We start from the raw sequence: 16273 nt of genomic DNA on the forward strand, positions 1-16273 counted from the left end.
GAGAACTGCTTTTTACTTTGCAAAATCCCTCTTTCTCATGCATTCAGGTATAAGAAATCAGGTATAAGAAATGGATTCAGAAAATCCCATTTCTGTGGGATTGTCTTGGTGTTTAAAAATTTGGAGCAGTAAGAAAACTGAGAACCAAAGAGGAAAGACTGTAGTTTGGTTGCAAGTGATAATAACCTAACTCCAATGAGCAAAGCTCAATAGGGACTTTATTGAAACTAGTGAGGTGTCTAGCAGAATCAAAGAATGTGGTGACCAGTCAAGCCTCAAGAAGCCAGAATCAATAAGGAATCCACAAGACACACTCTCTTACCTATATCTATGCTTCTCTCTGCATGAGGAGATTGTTTTCTTTTACTACAGAGTGGTATTCTACATCTGGGGTGAGGATACACCATCAGTTTTAGAGCACACATCCCTGTATATTTGCCATTCAAAAGGAAAGAAAATTGCTCCAGTTAAAAAAATTCCTAAGGAAGGATTCTGACTGGCCCCACTTGATCACATGCCCCCTTTACTGACAATCTTCACTTGTGATTCTCAAATCACAAGTGAGTAGATGAGGCTTCAAGGAAGAAAGTATATCTAGAGCAGAGGGTTCAACTGTTTTTTAGTCATCTCTTTTGCATCTACTGAATCCTTCTGCTGGGCTTCCAGCTAGGAACTTCAGAAAGAATCACCTGGTTTGGATGAGGAAGTAGTAGTACAACAAAAGAAGAGGTTGCCGTTTTCTGAAGAAATGAGGGGAGACATGATAGCTGGCTATCAAAAGAAATGATTTACCAGAGATCCTGCAGCAAGTGAACAGATTCAGGGCTAGAACGAGAATCAACAAAATATTAATCATAATGGAAGTCTCTAGATTCTTTTCATGTCTGGCATTGAAGTAGACTTCAGTGTTACTGAATGCTGATTAATTTATATTTTTAAAAAATTGCTATTGTGTGGAGGGTAGACTGTAAGTGAGCAAGCATGGAGTAGGGAAAGTGGCTATAAGCTCTGTGTTAGCTCCTAGGTATGGGAGAAACAATGGTACCTTGGACCAACGTCATGGCCATGAAAGTGAAAATGGCTCAGTCATATCCGACTCTTTGTGACCCCATGATCTATACAGTCCATGGAATTCTCCAGGCCAGAATACTGGAGTGGGTAGCCTTTCCCTTCTCCAGGGGATCTTCCCAACCCAGGGATCGAACCCAGGTCTCCCACATTGCAGGTGGATTCTTTACCAGCTGAGCTACAAGGGATGCCCAAGAATACGGGAGTGGGTAGCCTATGCTTTCTCCAGTGAATCTTCCCGACCCAGAAATTGAACTGGGGTCTCCTCCATTGCACGTGGATTCTTGACCAACTGAGCTATCAGGGAAGCCTTACTTCCAAAAGTGGGAAGACTTGAGATAGACTTTAGAAGGAGAATCACAGGACTTGTTGGATTAGATGTCGATGCTAAGAAAAAGAAAAACAAGGAATTAGGAATTATACCAAGATTTCTGTGAAAACTAGAGTTAAAATAAATTTGGAGCAGAATCAAGAGTTCCTGACATGGTAAGTTTGAGACAAGGAGATGTATAGTAGGCAGTTGTTTATACATGTCATCACCAAAGATGTGGCACCTAAAGCCTCAGGAGTAAATGAGGCTTCAAGGAAGAAAGTACATCTAGAGCAGAGGGCTCAACTGTTCTTTTAGTCATATCTTTTGCATATACTGAATCCTTCTGCTGGACTTCCAGCCAGGAACTTCAGATGAGAATCACAATCATTATTACAGTGAATCCCATGGAATGAGAAGCCAGACTCATCCCTCAGTGGGGAGCTAAGAACTAACCAAATGAACTGTTAAACAAGCATCTAAACTCCATGAGATGTGTTGATTGCTCCAAAGTATACCCTTTGGACAACTAAACAAATGATGAGAAACAGGCCTGTTGTAAACCACTGTGTCATTTCCCTTGGTTATCTTCAGAGCCAGGTTTTAGGACCCAGGAAAATTGATCCAACTTAGTTTCAGATGACTTAGAGTTGCTTCCTTTGGTAGGCTGAAAAATGGCCATAAGTTTCTGCAGCTTTTATCAAGAGATGGCATCTATTCTTCCACCTCTTAAAATTAGGCTTGGCCGTATGACTTGTTAGTCAGTTGGACATGAGCAAACATGATACAAACAGAGGCTTGAAAAATGATTTTGCATTGGAGCTTGCCCTCTCATGCTGCTGGGAAAACTTCTGCCACCATGTGAACAACTTTGGGTTGCTTTCTGGAGAATGAAAACATGGAGAGAGAAGATCCCACCACTTTAGTCATCTCAGCCTGGACTCCAGACACATGAATGAAGCCTCTCTAGACCATCCAGCCTTGGCCAGAGGAGCCATCCACCCATCTCTATCCAATGATGAGAAATAATGTTTATTGTTTTGAATTACTAAATTTTTGAGTGGTTTGTTATGTGTCTCAGAGGACAGTTAACTCTGAACCAGGTGGTCTACAGATGTTTCACAAGTACAGATATTCTTTATCTCACTTTTTTTTTTTTTTTGGCTACACCATGTGGCTTGTGGGATCTCAGTCCTTTGACCAGGGACTGAAGTTGGAGTCCTAACCACAGGACCTCCAGGGAATTCCTTCTTACTCCTTTTGGAGGATTTGTGTTCAATCAGGTTTCATCAAAGGTTTAAACTAAAAGATGAAAGCTTAATTGAGAACTGTAGAGTGATAGCCAGGGGCAGTGGGGTCTTCCTGAGGTCCCTGAAATAGCTCCACAAAGGTGACTCAGATTTCACAGTTATGTGTTCTCATAGAATGATGTAGCTTTCCTTCACTGTGCTTTGTAATTATATTTTGGTGATTATTTTTCAGTGTCTAGACTAAACAACACGCTGTTAGACTATAAGCTTAATGAAGGCAAGGATTGTGTCTAGTTTACCAGTGATTGTATCCTGGCACATACTAGACACTAATTTGTTGAAAGAATATATTTCAATTGTGCCTACTTCATATAAGGGATCCAGGCCTTCAAAAACATCACTTAACAGTATTTGTATCCAATGGACATGTCTCTCACAGGCACTCCCAGTCACAGGCTGTTGCTTGATTCTTTAGCAGTAGCAGGTAAAGTGTAGGTTTGGGATGGGGAATCTGAAATCAATGAAATATCAGGACACTCGCCACTATAATTCCTTCTACTTATACCAAATGGTTGGCAAATGAATTCAAATAAACATTACTCAAGACACTGTAAGAAACTTGATACATAAGCAAGGAGCTTGGGGCAAGAGCAGGTGGTATAACTGGGAAAGTAATGTCCGGAGAATGTTCATATCATTCTGTGGACATTATAAGGCTGCAGTCACAAAGCAATTGTGAAACAAATACCCCAAGTGAGGCTGTAAACTCTGACAATCCTTGGAAATCTGTTACTACCAATATCCCAAATACACAATCTGAAGAGGAAAACAAAGAGCAAGAGTCAGACAGAGGTGGGTTCTATTAGTAAATGAATGACTTTGGCATGTTAACCTTCTCAAGGGTATGTTTCCTTGCCTGTCATTGGGGACAATAATATTTCAAAAAAAAGCACCTCCATTAGACTATCAGATCAGATCAGATCAGATCAGTCGCTCAGTCGTGTCTGACTCTTTGCGACCCCATGAATCGCAGCACGCCAGGCCTCCCTGTCCATCACCAACTCCCGAAGTTCACTCAGACTCACGTCCATCGAGTCAGTGATGCCGTCCAGCTATCTCATCCTCTGTCGTCCCATTAGTCTATAGGTACCTGCAATCAGGGACCATTTGTTTTAATGTATATTTTCCAGTGTTTAATAGTGCCAGACCTATAGTAGGTACAGAAGTGAATTTCTTCCTAGAGGTGATCCAAGACCTAGTCCTGGCTCCATCACAATCCACTGAGAGTGACCTTAGGAAATTTCCTCCCCCTCCCTGGGCCTCCCCTTCCTTTTTGTAGCAAGAGGAGCCTAGACATTTCCTCTAAGCTCCCTTCCAAATACAATATTTAATGAGTCTGTGACCATTTGGTACAATCTACTGCATTACTGCGCCTAGAAGTTAATAATGCTACAGACTGAGAAGACAGTATTGTCACCAATCACTTTGTATTTACAGATACACATGCATTTAAACCAGATCCTGTAAATAGCTACGATACGGTATTGCACTTTGGGCCTACTTTTGCATTTTTAGAGGTCAAGAGGTTTTTTTAAATCTCCTTTTATTTGGAATGTTAAGCGAAATGAAAACTGGGGACAAGTTGCCATAACACATATTATGCAGCTTGAACCTAATTGCACTATTACCATGATTGATGAACATTCACCACAATCAGCTGGAAGCTGCTGCCTTCATTCTGCAGAAACGAGGTCACAGAGCAGGGTTGAGGAATTGCCATCTAACAAGCAGATCTGTCTGTTGCCTGGTAGAAGTTTGCCATTATTACATTTAACTGTTGATTCTGTCTATTGTGAAGACACTTGTTCCCTTGAATTGGCTCCTGAGTTTTCAGGATTTTGACAATCTTTAGGTGAAAAATTCAATTTTTGCCTGGATACTCAGTAGGAGAGAAAGGATTATTGGATACACGTACTAACATACCCAGGGGTCATGAGGAGCTTGGTCTGACCGGGGTAGAAAGGTGTGACTGCCCAGAAAAATAATAATTATTCCTGACCTGTATAGGAATTTACAGTGTAAAAAGCTCATCCAGAAACACTGCCCTGGGAAGGGACCACATTCTTCCTTGGTCAGAGAATTGTATCAAGTTACACCTCCCAAAATGACCCACTGCTGACGCAGGCAGGCTACTCATTGCACTGCTTCAGAGCTTGATAAAAATTTCCTGACAGAGGCAGATACAAGGAATGCCAGCGCCTAAGCCTCAGAAACACTGAGCAGTTTTTGCTCAGGCCCATGGGACCTGGGCTTCCTCAGAGACTCCTTTCCAGAAGTGTTAGACAGCTGTCACCTCAGATTAGTCTGAGTAGTTGAACAATTTATTAACAAATTAGAGATATGTCTTTTCTTCAGTGGATTTGGAATCTGATGGCCTCGGGGCTGAATTCTACTGTGGCTCTAACACTTGCTAGTTGTATGATCTTGGCCAAGTCTCTTAACTTCTTCTGATCACAGTTCATCTATAAAAATGTACTATAGAATGTGGTGAGGAGCACAGACTTTGGAGCCTACTTTCTGGGTTTGAACCCCAGCTCTACCATTTACTCATTAGGTGACCTTAGACAAGCTAAAGAACCTATCTGTTCCTTAATTTGTTTTTAAACGAGATGGATTATAGTGCCTCCCTCACAAAGATGTCGGAAAGATAAATGAGTTAATACACATTCAGTGCTTGGAGCAACACCTCGTATTGAGTAAGCATCACTTGCTTACTTATATCAGTGTTGGCTACAGTGATATTGGGGTGATAATCCTTATCTCTTGGGTTTATTTTGCAGATCAACTGAAATATTGAAGGTGAAAATTAGGCTCTCAGAGTTATTAGTGCCAGAAGAGACTGAAAAGATTTCCCAGATGGCTTCCCTCATTTTATAAGTGGGAAATCAAGACTCACTGATGGGGAGGAACTGGTCCAGAATCTCAGGACAGAGTTTTTAAGTCTCCTGATTTCAGGGCAGAGCCTGAGTCCCCTGATTCCAAGTTCAAAACACTATCCTCTGTACTGAATCACAGAAGGCAACCTCTCCACAGAGCTGACCCTGAAGGGTTATTTAATGCACTTTCCTAGGACAATAAGCTGTGTTCAGAATGGAGAGAAAATCTGGGAGAGACTCTCCCGCCTCCTCCACTGACTTCTGAAGCAGCGTGTTAGTACAGAAGGAAACCAGGGATTAAGGCCAGGGCTGGATGAAAGATTTTCAGGAATCATTGCTAGCTCCATGTCATTGTTGGAGTAACAAACCAAACGTGTGCCTTGTGTCCAGACAAGCTAGAAGCATGAGCTAATGCATTAGGTTCGTTTCCAGTACCAGAGGGCTCTTCTGGTTTTGTTTTCTTCAGGTGTTTAATGAAGTAGTAGTTTCACATTAGCTCTTGGGTAGAAACCAAAGTTTCACTCTCAGGAGAATGAGGGACCTCTGAGTTCACTTTTCCCAATTTTTTTTCAGGTTTGTGCCCACTTAGATTTATTCTGCTTTGAATCAGATTTCTCAGCCAGAGTACTCAAGAGTGATAGAAAGACGGGTTGGAGGAAAGGGCAGGATGGGGAGAGAACCCTAAGAAGAATAGCAGATGGGATGAGAACTATTGACTTGGAGAAAGGGCAGATTCCAGGGGTCATGGTATCTGCTCTCAAATCACCTAAGTGGGTCACGTGGCAGGGGGAGCAGAGACTGAAGTCTCTGACAACAGAGATACCACAGATGGGGTGGGAAGAGGAAGAAGAATTTCTAGGAGGCAGATTTCAGCTTAAAGCAAGGAAAACTTTCTGATTATGAGAGCTACCGAAAGGTGTGGAAACTGAGCTCCCATCCCTCCCTAGGAAGTATGCTTTAGAAGAGATTTGGCTGTGAGGCTTGACAGCCACTTGTCAGATATATGAAGATTGGAATTGACTAGTGAGACTTGGTAAAATTTGAGATCCCACCAACTGTAAATTTTTTAGATTCTGGGAACCTAAGAACCAATGACCAATGTCATGGAGTTCCCACAGTGAAGAACCCACTGGAAAGCAGCAAAATCAGACATTTGTGACCTATTTCTTGATTTTGCCTGTGTTTGTCTTTTTGTCTTCCTCGAGCACATGCATTTGCTCTTCTATATAGCGGGAACCTTTGACATTTTGCAGGGGATAATCTTTTTCTTTTAAGTGTGTTTCCTGACTCAGCCTTTGCTCTTTCAGCATCATTTAGAGAGGCTGAGCTCTCTGGAGATTAGCTCTGGCTTGTCACCACAGCAACTGCCCAAGCCCTCTGGGCATCCGTGGTAACAGACGAGGGCTTTGAGAAACAAGGCTTATCTAGTGGTGAGAGGAAGCCCCACAGGGAGCCTGATATGAAACAAGCTGGCTGTGTAAGGAGAGGGGTTTTTTTTCTTTTTTTTCCGCAAAAGATTAGCTATGCAGGTGTGTCTCACTTTACACAGTTAGCCAGGCCCTGAAAAGTGTGCATGGGTGTGTCAAATTTTGGTCAAGGGAGGGAATCTTATTTTAAAGGCAGAGAAGAGACTTGCTTTTCCAAGTCCCTGTAGTGAATCACCTTCGTAAAGTGGAGTCAACTTTTGTAAAATGAATCTCCACCCACATTGTGACCTAGTTAGTCTAGTGCTGAGTGTATGTGAGTGGGGCCACCTGTAGAGAACCCCAGGGTCATGCTTCCACCTCCACTGCAGGCAAGAAACAGCAGCAGCTCAGCTTGGGGTGGACAGAGTGTAACAGGGAAGCAGAGTGGGAGTAGGGCCACAATGAAGGGAGATCGGGATGGTGGGCCTTGCCTAGCACGAGCAGTTCTGCTGCAGCAGAGGTGGGGTGTCTGAGAGACGGGTGTTCTTGGAGGTGCCCAGCAAGGAGGGGTCTGTGTCCAGCGTATCAGACATCTTGTCGCAAATGGCATCCACCAGGCGCTCGAAGGCCTGCCTCACGCTGATGTTCTCCTTGGCACTGGCTTCAAAGAAGTCAAACCCTGAAGATAGAAGAGAGATTGGGATTGACATATATTATGTATAAAATAGATAACTAATGAATAGCTACTGAATAGCACAGAGAACTCTACTGAATGCTCTGTGGTGATCTAAATGGGAAGGAAATCCAAAAAAGGAGCTACATGTATGTGTGTGTTAGTCACTCAGTCATGTCTGACTCTTTGCAACCCCATGGACTATAGCCCGCTGGGCTTTTCCATCCCTGAGATTCTCCAGGAAAGATTACTGGAATGGGTAGCCATTCTCTTCTCCAGGGGATCTTCCCGACCCAGGGATTGAACCTGGGTCTCCTGCATTGCAGGCAGATTCTTTACTGTCTGAGCCACAGGGAAGCTGTACATGTATAGGTACAGCTGATTCACTTTGCTGTACAGTGTACACTAACACATTATTGTAAAGCAACTATACTTTATAGTATACTATATAGTTGTAAAGCAACTATATAAAATTTTTAAAAATAGAAGAGAGATAGTAGTAAGGATTTTTCCCTTCCCTTTCATGCCCCCTTGATAGAACACTCTGTATTAATATAGCCAGTGCTCAGGCTTTGAAGCAAGGAGGGCTTGCTGCTTCAAGGAGGTTTCTTCTTGAAGGAGATGGTTCAGTGACCCAGGATCCTGAGCCAGATTGATCCTGGTTCTATCATGGACCAGCTGTGTAATCCCCAGCAAGTCATTATTTTCTTTATGAATCAATTCCCTGGTTTGTAAATTGGGATAATCTTACCTATCTCATAGATTTATTTCAAGGATTAAACAAGAGAATGCAGGTAAAGTGTACACTTCTGTACCTGATGGGGTGAGACAGCGTGAGAGTAATAATTAGATGTTTTTTGAGAGTTACTATGTGACTATGTATATACAACACTTCCGTTTCCAAAGCATTGATTGAATGTCTTACTTCATTTGATCCTCATGTCACCCCTGGGGGATGGAGTGTCCAGGCAGACCTTCTCCATTTCACTAACACTCACTCTGTGGCTCCAAGAAAAAAGCTGACCTGCCCAAGGTCATCAGTATAAGAAGCCTAAGCTTGTCCTTTTTTGACCAGTGCTTTTGTTCCTCTTTCCCCTGGTCCCCCGCTTACCCCAGCCTGGCCAGCTCTAGTCTAGACTCTGGGAGGCACCCCAAGATCTTCACCAAATAAGTAAAGCTTCATTTGCTCTTTCTACCCACAGACACACTGGCTTATCTCCCCTCTGAGGGCTTTCTCTTCCCTGAATTCCCAGGAATTACTCTGGATCTCTCCTGCCTCACAAGATCCTTACAAATGGCCCAGGAAAAACTGCATCTGAAGCGTGAGACTTTCTTATGTGTTTTGCACCTTAAGACCCTTAAAGATACTTCCTGTGACAATGCACAGAACCTGGTTGTCCCAGGAGACAAGAGAAAGGTCCTCCTGATTCAGATAAAGCGGCCAACTGAGGAGTCCTTCCCAACTCCTTCCCAACTGAGGAGTCTTAGCCAGGTTGGTGGCAGTCCTTAGACGCATGAACCTGTTTTCTCTGTTTCGTCCCTGCACCAGCCTATTTCCTCCTCTTTTGTCCATCCACCTTCCTCTTTCCCTTCCTTCCAAGTCCATCTATTATTTCTCCTCAAAAACTTCCCTCTTTGCTTTTACCCATTTTAGCTTTTTTCTCTTCTGTTCCTCATATTCCTTGGGATCCTTAATATTTGTTGAGTACCTACTGTATGCCAGATGCTATGCTAGGAGCTTTACAAATATTGTCTTAATCCTCATAATAGCCTGTGAGATAAATATAATCATCTCCAATTTATAAAAGAAAGATGAAGGCTCCAAGAGATTACATAACTCACACAAGGTCACGTGACTGTGTTAGTGGAAATTGGGTTTAGATCTGGGTTTGGCTGGCTTCCATGTCCATACACAGCCCTGCCTCTCCTCATTTCTTCATCTTTCTCCCTTTCACTTTCCTTTTTTCTTTTTTTCTGCTCATATCTTTTTCTTACTTTACAAGTCTCTTTGGCCTCCTTTGCTTTTATCTGACTACCACAGTATCTAAATCTGGGCAAGTCACTTTATCTTTCTGAATCACTTAACCTCTCTGAGCCTCAGACTCCTCATTTGTCAAATAGGAATAATCACAGCATCTTCCTGCTGAGAGCAGTTGGGAGGATGAAGCCAGACGATGGATAAATTGCTGTACAAAGTTGCTTGTTACAATGACAGCTTCTTTCTGCTCTTCTTTCATCTGCTCCTTTTACCTCCACTTCACCGCTTTCTCCCTCTTATCATCTTCTCATACACACAGGAGGGGGGTCTTTTTCCTCCTCCCTCTTTCTCCCTAATATCTCATTGTCCACAGAGAGGGCTGAAGCCCCCAGGCACAAACAGGGGTCCTCTTGCCCAGGCCATCCAGCCTGAAGGCACTCACAATTACACTAGCTCACCTCTGGTGGACAGCCTCTTCTGGGGCCCACTTCCCGACCTGAGAAAGGCAAGCTGTAGAAGTTCCTGCTAATTGTGGACGAGACAAAGAAGGAAGTGGCCGCTGGCTTGTTATCCACAGGCTGTTGAAACTCAGCCGGCTTTAGAGACTCTTCAGCATGTAGCCTGTCCTTAATGGATATCATAAAAATTGACTTTCTGGCCTTTGACTGGTTTGTTACAAGTGATACTGTTTAGGGAAGCAGGCAGTGTATGTTGCTTGCCTAGGAAAGGGGGAAATAGGTAAAGAAGTAAATAGGCTTAAATCATCAATGTGGATGAAGATGGGGACACAGGTCAAGGCCAGGGGCACTGATCCCTTCTGAGGAATTGGCACCAAGGGGAGGACATGCTCACTGCACAAGAGGGCAGTGGGTAAGAAAGCCAGGAGTCAGAAAGCCTGGGTTTGAACAGTCTCTGTCAGCCACCAGCTGTGTGACCTCAGGCAAGTTGCCTAATTTCTCCCAGCCTCTGTTTCTTCATCTGTGGAATAGGTAAATATGACCTGCCTCATAGAGTGGGAATAAGGTTTAAATGCACAAAAGGATGTGAAGTGATTGGCATGTGAAATCCATGGCAATTCCCTTTCTCTTATCTTCCTAGCCCATCTGAGTCCTAGCTTCCCTGCCCCTCCATCATTCACCAGGGCCTTTGGAGGAAAGCCTCTTTTTTCTTCATCATTTAGGGCTGATCGACAAACCAGGTCTTTACTGAACGTTGACTTTGTGCCATATCTTGCACTGAGTGCCAGGGACAAAAGAAGACCAAATCTAATTATGGAGAAAAGACACACTAATCAGAGTATCAGTCCCTCACGTGTGCATAGTCCTTAATGATTCACAAATACAAATTTTAAAAAACTTTGTGATGGAAGTGGGGCAAGGCAAGGGTTATCATTTGTAATTTACAGATAGGAAAACTGAGGCTCAGGGACGGAGCATAAGCCAGGGCTCTTGTTGCTTATCCCCCTTTGTCTCACTCTCGGTTGGGACAGTGACAAACACATTATAACCCAGGTAGAGCAAACTAGAGGTTGTGCAGGAATGCATCTGAGGGAGAGAACAGAAGGGGAGGAGATGGGGAATAAGGTTCCAAAAGTTAAGAGAGAGGGGAGACTTAAAGGTCAGAACCGAACAAAACTTATGCTTTGAACTTATGCTAATGAACTTATGCTTTAAGCCTTAGCTTGGATATGGCTTCTTCATCCTCTGTGCTTCTTCTGCCACAGCACAACTTACCCTGCACAGTGGAAGTCCATCTGACAAGGAGCTCCCCAAGCAGGGATCACGTCATTTATCCGAGCTCCAGCACTAGCCAGAGGAGTACGGGCTTGCTAAGTGTTAACTGAATGAATGGACAGATGGATGAAGGGGACAGGAATGAGCATGGAGGGTGTGGCTAGGGGGCTGTGGATGGTGAAGGTCATGAGAACTCATCTCAACAAACAGGACAAATCCTGTGCTGGGCACTGGGGACACTGATGTGAATCAAATGCAGTTCCCACTGTTGAGGAGCTCCTAGTCTAGTGTGGAAGATAGACATATAGACAGTGTTGGAAAGGCAGGTAGTGAGGGCACTGTCAGGAGCACAGGAGGCACCTATCTAAGCCTGGGGCCCAAGGAAAGCTTCTTGGAAAAGCTGATTCCTAAGCATATATCAGCTACATAAAGCTATGTGGTGGTAGCGGGGTGGGGGGGTGCTTCCCTGGTGGTCCAATGGTTAATAATCCTCCTGCCAATGCAGGGGACATGGGTTCCATCCCTGGTCTGGGAAGATTCCACATGCTTCAGAGCAGCTAAGCCCATGGGCCACAACTACTGAGCCAGCGTTCTAGAGCCTGTGCTCTGCAAAAAGAGAAGCCACGGCAATGAGAAGCCACGCACCACAATGAAGAGCAGACCCAGTTCAGCAATGAAGACCCAGCACAGCCAAAAATAAAGAAATAAATCTTAAAAAAAAAAAAAAAAAGACACATAGTATGAGTGTAAGTGTGAGCACACACACACATATAGAACACTAGGCCCAGGAAACAGCATAAACACATATAAGGGGGCAGAAAACAGCCTTTATTATCCCAGAATGCCCAGAGCAGTTTATCATTAGAGCAGAAAGCTCAAATTGGTGAGATAAGAGGCCGTAAGCAACCAAACACAGAGAGTATGTATGTCATGCCAAAGAGCTGTCATCACTGTCCTCTCAAAGGTGCCCAAGGTAGGAGACCTCTGATTCAAGTAAGCGGCACATCACCCTAGCCAGCTCGTGGGTCTCTTTTGCTATCAGAACAACCTCAAATGCACCTCCAACCAATTACTGTCAGACTACTGGAAGGCTCTTCATTAGTAGGCCAAGATGGTAACCTTTTCCTCAGGTTCATTAGTGAGGAGTCTCAGGAGCTGAGAATCTGCAGAGCTCAGGAAGATGACAACCAATTAATCAGACTAGCCCCCAGTCCTTTCCTCCCTCTAATTGGCTTCAGAACAATGGAATTTCTGCTGCCTTTAACAGGGCCCAATTCTTAACTGAGTCTTAGAAAATTCCCACCCCCAAAATGCTCCTGTTTATCCATCCTGTCCAAAGGCATCTGTCATAGCCCCACAAGCTCCACTGACTCTGGCCACATTGCCTGCTTCTGAATGTGACCTCAGAATTCTTTTCAGAAACTCACAATAAACTAAACTCACCTCTCCTCATCGTGACACTGCCGCAGAACATTTCTCCCCTACTTTTACATTCAAATCCCTTCTCTAGCCGGCTCTGGTACCTCCTCATCTCCATCTTGTATTATATTAATCTGCAACTCAAGCCCCTCTAGTCACTGATGACTTTGGCAAATGACTCGTCGTCTTCCTTTCCACCCAGGCATGTACTCACTGTCACGAACGTAGGCTTTCAGGTGCACAATCCACCCCAATACCCTGGCTGTTAATTTCTTAACCATCTCATTTCCAACAAAATTATCTTCCGTTTTGCTTATGCTGTGTCACTGTCCTTATAACTTGAGCTATTTTGAATTAGATTTGTGTGCTAAGTCATGTCCAAATCTTTGTGACCCCATGGACTGCAGGCAGGTCAGGAAGCAACAGTTAGAACTGGACATGGAACAACAGACTGGTTCCAAATAGGAAAAGGAGTACATCAAGGCTGTATATTGTCACCCTGCTTATTTAACTTATATGCAGAGTACATCATGAGAAACGCTGGGCTGGAAGAAGCACAAGCTGGAATCAAGATTGCTGGGAGAAATCTCAATAACCTCAGATATGCAGATGACACCACCCTTATGGCAGAAAGTGAAGAGGAACTAAAAAGCCTCTTGATGAAAGGGAAAGAGGAGAGTGAAAAAGTTGGCTTAAAGCTCAACATTCAGAAAACTAAGATCATGGCATCTGGTCCCATCGCTTCATGGGAAATAGATGGGGAAACAGTGGAAACAGTGTCAGACTTTATTTTGGGGGGCTCCAAAATCACTGCAGATGGTGATTGCACCCATGAAATTAAAAGACACTTACTCCTTGGAAGGAAAGTTATGATCAACCTAGATGGCATATTCAAAAGCAGAGACATTACTTTGCCAACAAAGGTCCGTCTAGTCAAGGCTATGGTTTTTCCAGTGGTCATGTATGGATGTGAGAGTTGGACTGTGAAGAAAGCTGAGCGCCGAAGAATTGATGCTTTTGAACTGTGGTGTTGGAGAAGACTCTTGAGAGTCCCTTGGACTGCAAGGAGATCCAACCAGTCCATTCTAAAGGAGATCAGTCCTGGGTGTTCTTTGGAAGGACTGATGCTAAAGCTGAAACTCCAGTACCTTGGCCACCTCATGTGAAGAGTTGACTCATTGGAAAAGACTCTGTTGCTGGAAGGGATTGGGGGCAGGAGGACAAGGGGACAACAGAGGATGAGATGGCTGGATGGCATCACCGACTCGATGGACATGAGTTTGAGTGAACTCCAGGAGTAGGTGATGGACAGGGAGGCCTGCTGCAATTCATGGGGTCGCAAAGAATCAGACACGACTGAGCGACTGATCTGAACTGGACTGCAGCATGCCAGGTCTCCTTCTCTCACCATGTCCCAGAGTTTGCCCTAGTTCATGTCCATTGAATTGGTGATGCTATGCAAACATCTCATCCTCTGCCGCCTTCTCCTCCTTTTGCCTTCAATCCTTCCCAGCATCAGGGTCTTTTCCAATGAGTCAGTTCTTCGCATCAGGTGGCCAAAGTACTGGAGCTTCAGCTTCAGCATCAGTCCTTCCAAAGAGTATTCAGGGTTGATTTCCTTTAGGATTGACTGACTTGATCTCCTTGGTGTCCAAAGGACTTTGAAGAGTCTTGTCAAGAACCACAATTCGAAAACATCAATTCCTCAGCGTTCAGTCCAACTCTCACATCCGTACGTGACTATTGGAAAGGCCATAGCTTTGACTATACAGACATTTGTTGGCAAAGTGATGTCTTTGCTTTTCTATACACTGTTTAGGTTTGTCTAGATTTGTGTTACTAGAGCTCAGAGAGGTCTAATTAATCCAGTATCCACCCTTCACCTTATTAGGTTAACACCCAAGATTCTGCATGGCTCAGCCTCTGCCCACTTCCTCAGCCTCATCTCCCTGACTCACACCATGCTCCAGAAACAACACTTTCTTATTTGGTGCTGTTACTCATGCTACTACTTTCTAGCTCTTACTCCTGATCCTCTTTATTACTCATGTGTGGAATCCCTGATTCCAAATTGCCTTTCCTTTCTCTTCCCACCCCATCTCCACCACTGGGAACTCAGGACATACAATGTATTTTTCCCCTAGACCCCCATGGCACCTGACATGATTGTTTCAGTCAGATTCCCTCAGGAAAATATGAACTATTTTCAACATTTAAACAGAGGGAAATGGTTATATGGATGACAGAAGAACTAAGAGGCCAAACAGAATAGTGAAGAAACCCAGATATTATCAACAGTTGGGGCGGGGTTGAGGGGAGGGATCTATTAATGGGACCAAAGGAAGTTAAAACCATGGGAGCAGGAGTCGGAGAAGAAGAGCAGCCCCTCCTGGAGGAGCCAGGCAAAGGGTACGGGAGACACACATGTAGGTTTTTCCCCTTTTCAACATGCCAATTACTTGCCTGTGTCTCTCCTTGGCTAAACCAAGCCAGAAGCCACTATCAAAGGAGCCTGGAAAACACAGCCTTTGGGCAGTTTCAAGAGAGAGAGACAGAGAAGAAGGGTGAGGAACGACAGCAATCAAGCTAAGGACTGGCACAGGATGTTGAGTGTATCTCTCTACTATTTGGTTTCCCTGATCAATGAGCACCTTGAGGGCAGGAAACCTATCCACCTCTATGTCACCAGGGTCCATCATATGTTCAGCGATGGTGGCAGACTGTTCAATGTCCTCCCTATAGAAGATTTTATTTTCCCACCCACTGCCAAGCAGCTTGCAGTGCCTCCTTGTGGGAGGAATGTATTTCCTTCATCCATCAACATCAGATTTCATCATGTAACTTGCTTTGGACAATGAATGTGGGTATTCTGAGTGCCAGTGGAAGCTTTGAATGTCTTTGTGTGGCGTGGGCCTCCCAGATTGGATCTCAGAGTTGCATGACATGGACAGAGTTGCAGCTGACTTGCAACTGGCATATAATGTGAGTGGGAAATCAACTTTTATTATCTAAGCTCCTGACTTGGGTTGTTACCACATACCATTATGTTGTCGTAATCTAAAGAATTCTCACCAACATTATGACTGAGGGTGGAAATACCAAGAGAAACTATGTCAGGCTTTTGCAAAAACACCACTGGGTGATGATACAATGGGAGCATTAGGATTTTGACTCTGAAGGCTAAGTTTTGAGTATTGGACCTGCCACCTATGACCTGTATGGCTTAGAAAAGTTACATAATCTTCAAGTTAAAATAAAAAAAAAGACATGGAGGTGTGGCACAGCTCATTGTGTGCAAGAAAACATAAGTGGTCAGCTTCTTTAGTGTAATGGAGTTGAATACAATGCTGCCTCCCAGGCTAGGGGTGAGGGTAAGAGTCACAAGAGACTTGCTGTGAAAACACATTGTGAATCACAAGTCATTACACCAAAGTTAGTTGTTCTCAGTATCAAGTAGGTCTTTCTCTGCAACCAGGCTGAGTGATGCAAGGTTTCAGTTC

The 16273-nt window shown here is 44.0% G+C and overlaps 1 protein-coding gene across 5 annotated transcripts in view; it reads right to left on the reverse strand.

Moving 5' to 3' along the window:
- Window positions 1-4100: 4100 nt before the first annotated feature.
- RAB3B (RAB3B, member RAS oncogene family) overlaps window positions 4101-16273 on the reverse strand; it is a 71130-nt gene continuing 58957 nt past the window's right edge. For all 5 annotated transcript variants that reach the window (XM_086388190.1, XM_086388227.1, XM_086388208.1 and 2 more), the window contains one exon: window positions 4101-7649. In XM_086388190.1, coding sequence (XP_086244316.1) covers window positions 7462-7649 — 188 coding nt within the window. In that variant the 3' untranslated portion in view covers window positions 4101-7461. The remainder of the gene's footprint in view (window positions 7650-16273) is intronic.

Source organism: Bos grunniens, chromosome 3 (genome assembly GCF_055505025.1).
Source record: "Bos grunniens cultivar Pamir isolate PY7600 chromosome 3, Bosgru_T2T1.0, whole genome shotgun sequence".
NCBI lineage: Eukaryota > Metazoa > Chordata > Mammalia > Artiodactyla > Bovidae > Bos > Bos grunniens.